At 40.5% G+C, this 6,444-nt stretch overlaps 1 protein-coding gene across 1 annotated transcript; it reads right to left on the bottom strand.

Moving 5' to 3' along the window:
* Positions 1–846: 846 nt before the first annotated feature.
* Positions 847–6,059, bottom strand: gpr137ba (G protein-coupled receptor 137Ba). The gene is made up of 7 exons (XM_010737804.3): positions 5,316–6,059; positions 3,449–3,498; positions 3,140–3,362; positions 2,563–2,709; positions 1,852–1,980; positions 1,470–1,591; positions 847–1,379 (listed from the first exon to the last, which is right to left on the bottom strand). Exons 1-7 carry the CDS (start codon positions 5,694–5,696, stop codon positions 1,265–1,267), a joined length of 1,167 nt encoding a protein of 388 aa, XP_010736106.1. The 5' UTR covers positions 5,697–6,059; the 3' UTR covers positions 847–1,264.
* Positions 6,060–6,444: the final 385 nt, after the last annotated feature.

The raw sequence follows: 6,444 nt of genomic DNA, 5'->3' as shown, positions 1-6,444 counted from the left end.
CTGCATTACATGACAAAAATCAGTGTTCTGATATAAAATGTCACTAATCTAATCTGTCATATTTTAAAAACTTAACTTAAACCTCACAAATACATTGTGAAAATGTTTTTGTAAATGAACAATTGATTACTTGCTAAATTTTAAACTATTGTGTAAATTTCCATGGTACATAATGTATTACATAATGCAACCATCTTTGAAAACAGCTCAATAAAAAAGGGAGAAGTGCAAAACAAATCTGGCCTGCTGGTCTGCTTTTTGTTCTGACACTCTGCTGACGTCTAATAAATGTTCCTGTAATGTTCAAATCTGAACCACTTTTAGCTGCCCTAGCTCTATCAGCTGCTGTAGGTTCATCTGGTTCTCCTCATAGAGCTCAAATTACCAACTAAATGCCTCTGGGCTCCAAATCCTGTATTTTTATTATGCAGAAATCACTATCATTAGACAGTAAGCACTGTATTATCCTTTAATTATGTAATATAAAACTTTTATGTAAACATATTTGTGGTGTGATTCAGGTTTATTTGTCCTGTAGCAATGGTAACTAAAGGTATATATATATACACATGATGCAGGAAAAACTCATTAAAAATGGCTTTTCTACGCCAGTTTTAACCGTTTAATCCTCCCCTGCTCTTGAATAAGCCAGGTTGATTAGATTTACGTTAATGAATATAACAAAAAGTTTTGATGGTCACATCTGTTTAAAAGTTGTCTTCATAAACAAAACCAACAGCAGAGGGCACTAAGTGTAGTGACTGTGCATTTAAATCTTTAAATTTAAAGATTATGTGTAAATATATAATGAACATGTATCAGTGTGATATTAAAACACAAGCTGCATTTTCACAGCATTTAAACTTTTTTAATATGAATTAAATGAATATCTCATCTATATAAACAACATCGGTATGAAAAAGATCATAGTACATAAAATAGTCATACAGTACATATCACAAAAGTCAGGAAATATATTAAGCAGTATTCAGTATAAACTATACAATGGAAATGTTTAAGAGCACTCAAAATTAGATTATAGTTTGTACAAGGAGTGTGCAAAATGAATGTCCCACTAGTGGGCTTTCATATACTGGCAGAGAGAAAAATCTGTTAGTTCTTCTCTAGACAAAGTAGAAAAGTATATGTATTGAGTAGAGGAAGGCTTTCACCCCCATGTGCCTCGGTTACAAGAGAGACTGTGCAAAAATATACATATATAAAAACAATGCCACAGGTCAGCAGGAGTCACTGTGAACTCTGGTCAGTAATTGCTGAGCTCCTCTGGAGGAGGAGGGAGGTGGTAACTGTCGTCTCCTCCGATGTAGGCACCGATGCCGCTGCTTTGGCTCCCCCACTCGTAGCTGTCAGCAGCCAGACTGGAGAAACAATCGACAAACATCCATTAAACTTTGACCTCTCTACCTTTTTTCACATTCCTGTTTTGTGTACAGCATTTAGGGGATTACCTGGCTTGGATGTTCTGAGGCATGACGCTCCACGCCAGGTCGTCGTCACTGTCATAACGCCGCGGGTTGTCGAAGAAATAAGACCTAGAGGAGAAGACGTGACCAGGAAGCCCAGAACCACTCTGCAGGACACGCAAACAAGACAAAAGATATCATAGTGAACAAAAAACATATTTTCTTACATTATTAAAGTGTGCTTCTTATAATTTGCTTGCACCCCCTTAATGCAATATCTAAGAAATTTGCATCGCTGGACTACAGTATGTTTTTATCTGCCTTTCTATTAATAATCTCACAACCCATCAGATTTATCATGTGACCTCTAGAAGGATTCCTGACCCCCATATTGGAAGCCACAGGCTGAGGGTAATCAGTGACTTACCCTGTCTTGGTTGGGCTGCCGCACTCTGAAGAAGAACACTACGAGGGAAGTGGGGAGCAACTCCCACACGAACAAGATCACTCCAAAGACGATGTAGCCGGTGTCGCCCAGAGTCGACTGTAAGTCTGCCTGAAAAGCAAACGGAAAAACACTTCTTTCACTTTAACAACAACTTTCTGTTTCACACAGAGACTCATATACATTTTTGATCAAATGACATCCGATCACCCGGTCTAAACAGTCAACCACTGCTTCCGGGAAAAGCAATATTTTTTTCACGTTCATCATCAAAATGCTTTAAAGGAATAGTTGAATATTTTAGGAAATGTGTCTGTTTGCTGTCTTGCACACTTAAGGAGATAATTGATACTTCTCTCACGTCTGTGTAGTAAATTTAGAGCTATAGCAAGCAGCTGTTAAGTTTAAACTTAGAAAGACAGATTCCAGGGAGTCATTGTGCCCGGAAAACATATGGTTAACACAAAACGTAATTCCCCATAAAATCACAACAAGTGTTGTTTTTACACTCGGACAGAGATAGACTAGCTGTTTCCACTCTTTATGCTAAGCTAAGCTATAATCGGCTGCTGACGGTAGCTTCATTTGTGTGGTATCAATCTTCTCATGAAACTCTCATAAAAGAAAACAAATATGCATATTTATCAAAATGTCAAACAGTGATATAAGGCATTGTGACTTTTGGTGGCTCACCTGATCTGAAACGTTGTACCAGTCGTAGTCAAAGGAGTTAATACTCTTGTTTGAGAGTCCCAGGACGACCAGATTGTAGCAGGCCCTGGACGTGTACAGGAGGATGACAATGGCTCCTATAACCGTCACCTGGCACACCGACGTCCCCTGCACGCAAGAGTCGTATTAAGAAATTCAATACATAGCTTTACATCTACCCCTTAGGATGAAATGAGAGATAATCTAATTAAAACACTTGTGAAATTATTTTATGAAGCAACACATTCTGAGTTTCAGGTTCTTCACACACACACACACAGTACCTGACATTTTGTCGATCAGTGTGAAATAACGTACGACCCACCTGTTAATGCACCACAGTACAGCCAATCATGCATAAGAACGACGTAGTGTTGCTAGGAAACGATCACTACGTACAAAGCATAAATTGCGTGGAGGAGTGCATCTTCACACAAGGGTGCTATATGCAGCACACAGTGCCTTTTGATGTCACTTAAACAAACCACAGTGAAACTAAACACGACCCACCGGTCGATCCTCCATTCACACGGGGTATCTACCTCAAATTGTTTCTTACCTTGGATTCCAGGTAAATGTTGGCCAGTGACATCTTGGCGATCTTGTAAAGACACAGGGAGAGCGAGATGGCACACAGGACAAAAAGCGAGTCGTTGATTGCAACCCTGACGAGCACGATGGTGTGGGCTTCAGCAGAGGACATCCTCACCAGCAGGGCACATACTAAATTTACAACTAAAAACACCAGGCTGAAAAACAGGAAGACCAGGTACAATGGCAGCCTGTGGGCCAGGAAAGGAAATATATTAGAAACCCCAAAAAAACAAATATTATTTGATGGAAAATGAAATCTGAAGCTGAATCTTACCTGTATTTGACAAGCTCTGGTGCATATTTCGACTTTGCCTTGAAAACAACCTGTGAGAAGCAAAGGAAATCTGCATCACGCAAATGTGTCACGCTCTTTGGGCAGCACATTTTCACTTCTGCATTCTCACTCTTTGACATTGTTTGAAACAGGCATTTCACAACTTCAAACAGCAGAGTTTTGAACTTTAGATTCACAGTGGTCACACAGTACAGATCCACATGTAATGCTTTGTGTCTCACACTGTCAACTCGGAACTGTGACTCAAAGCAGCACAAGAGGATTATGCTAAGAATAACCTTCATGTAGAAGCCAGAGATGCTATTATTTGGATCAAGTGAGCAGATGGAAGAATGATTCACTGCACTGCACTTTGTAGCTCATGTGAAAGAGAGTTTTACACAGCAACAGGTTATATTGAACTGGACAGTCCTTTGGTCCTGATGGTCCCAATTTAACATTGATATCTATATTATCATACTGTGTTATTGATTCACAGAATTTTACCTACTTAACTTTAAAATTATGATTCAGATTTAAGGAAAACTATAACTTCAAAGTCACAAAATGAGAAACCTTTTTGTAAAGTGAACGGACAGCAACACAGTTGATTGCTCTAATCAGTTAGATCATGGATTTTATGTAATCAATACATGTCTTGATATGTATTGCTATTGGAAAAAATATTTTTTTAAAGTATTTTTCTCAAGCAAACATGTGGTCGTCTGGTAAATAATGAACTGTTGCTATGACAAAGTACGACACGGAGAACAGGGAACTTGTGATGTGTGTCTTGTGACTATTGACATCATTTGTTAGTAATATAAAGATCATCAGTTCATTTATTTATAAAAAACAGAGTGTTAAAGATCCCCTCCACACATGTTTGATGATTTAAAAATATTAATTTATGTAAATTAAGAACATTTCAATACAAGTCCAATCATAGAGTGGTGCAGTTGCTGACCTCCAACACCCTTGTTTCACTTCTTCTTAATATAATAATGACGCCAGATGTAGAGCCAGTGTTTCGTTTGTCTGTTCTGAGCTACTTTAGAAACATGGCGGTTTAACATAGACTCCATGAAAGAGGACCCGTGGTGTCTGTACATATAAAAGGATTGCTCTAAGGTAACAGTTATTGTTTTAATATAGTTTTACACCAATGAAAACAAAGTTGTGCACATTGTATTCCCTTTCTGACATGTTCTGTAAAGCCCCTTTAATCTTACGCACTTGATTGGTCCAATCTTGTTGTGATGTCACATTATCCTGCTCTACCTCTATGACTTAAACTGAGATTCAAGATGAATCCAGAGTAACTTTACCCCTTCAGCAGCTGGAGGAAAACAGCCTTCAGGTGTCAAACATCATTCTGCACAGTGTCTCGGATATTCAAGTGAAGTAATAAAAGGTGCAGTGTGTTAGATTTGGGGCCTTTATTTTCAGAATAAGGCATGGAATATAATATTCATAACTATGTTTTCATGTATGTATACGCACCTTAAAATAAGAATATTTTTGCTTTTGTTACTTAAAAATGATCCTTTTATGTTTACAGTGGGAGTGGGTCCTCTTTCATCAAGGCTGCCATATTGAAACACCATGTTCCTACAGACTAAACTAAATACTGACTCTACTGACTCCTTTACACTAAGAAGGTGAGGGTGATGTGAGGAGATTGCAATGCAGCCATTAGATTCTAAATTCTACACACTGGACCTGGACTTAAACACATTTCTGAGTGGATGGGGTCTTTAAATCATGTTTCTTCAGACTCACTAATCAAAACACTCTTCTCACATCAGGTGCAGACATTTTATGAAACCCCATCATGGTATTAACAACACACGCTTGCAAAACTCACCTGTGCAAAGTAAAGGTTCATGAGGCTGAGAGTGAAGAACTGGAGGCAGACAGGGAAACAGTAGAGCAGCCAGAAGGGAAATGGCCCCAAAGTGTTGGCTGTGACAAAGTTTTTGAAGTAGAAGGAGAAGAGCACGGTGCGCAGGGCCGACCACAGCAGGCACAGGGACAGGAAGACGGTCTGGTAGCTGAAGCGCTTGTGCCGGTACCGCAGGACCAGCCAGAGCTGGACGTAGATGAAGATGAAGAGGAGGGAGTAGAAGACGGTGTACACCACCGTCAGGCCCAGAGTGACGTAGGGGGGTACAGCCGGGCTCAAGGTAGGCGGAGGCATGGACTTGTCCATCGGCGACGGCTCCTTCTCCTTCAGCGGGGCCTCCATGACCTGGGAGCCGGGTCGGGGGGGGGGCCTCTGCCGGTGTTCGCCGCCGGTCTCTCTCGGCTCTCACGCCCGGCAGAGGAGAGGTGAGAGCCGCAGCAAACAAGTGGAAAACGGGGCTGTGCGTGGTGCTGTCAAGAAGAGGGAGAAAGGAAAAGCAGGGGGGAGAAAACAAGGCGAACTTCCTGACAGGGAGAGAGCGAGGCACATGATCAGTGATGAGAAAGAGGCGTTTGTCAGGAGCAAGCAGCGGGCAGGAAGCTGCTGAATGAGAGCTGCAGCTAGGAGCTCAGACAGACCGAGGACCAGCCTCCCTCCGCCCGCACTCATTACGTGACGCTACGCATCAGCTGACGCACGCTACTGTACCTTTAACCCTGTGATGGAGCTTCCCACCGCGGCACTGATCCCAGGAGAGCAGCTCAGAGCTGTTAGATGGATTTACTTTGATTTTATGAAGGTGCATTAAAAAATATCACGTAGGTATGAAATAATGGAACAAAATGGACAACATCACAGTAAAATCATTTTAAAAGACACCAGTAAGAAAGTGTTACATTACATTATAGAGGTATGGCTTTGTTGAACTGATAAATATATTAAAGGTCCAGTGTGTAAGATTTTGAGGGTTTACAGAATATGGCAGAAACTAAATATCATATTCATAACTTTGTTCTCATTAGTGTATATTCACCTGAAAATTAAAATCATTGTGCTTTTTTTTAACCTTAGAATGAGACTTATATCTACA

This window comes from Larimichthys crocea, chromosome III, assembly GCF_000972845.2.
Source record: "Larimichthys crocea isolate SSNF chromosome III, L_crocea_2.0, whole genome shotgun sequence".
In the NCBI taxonomy this organism is placed as follows: Eukaryota; Metazoa; Chordata; class Actinopteri; family Sciaenidae; genus Larimichthys; species Larimichthys crocea.
Note: the sequence above shows the minus strand (reverse complement) of the source record. Positions and strands in the feature narration are given on the sequence as shown.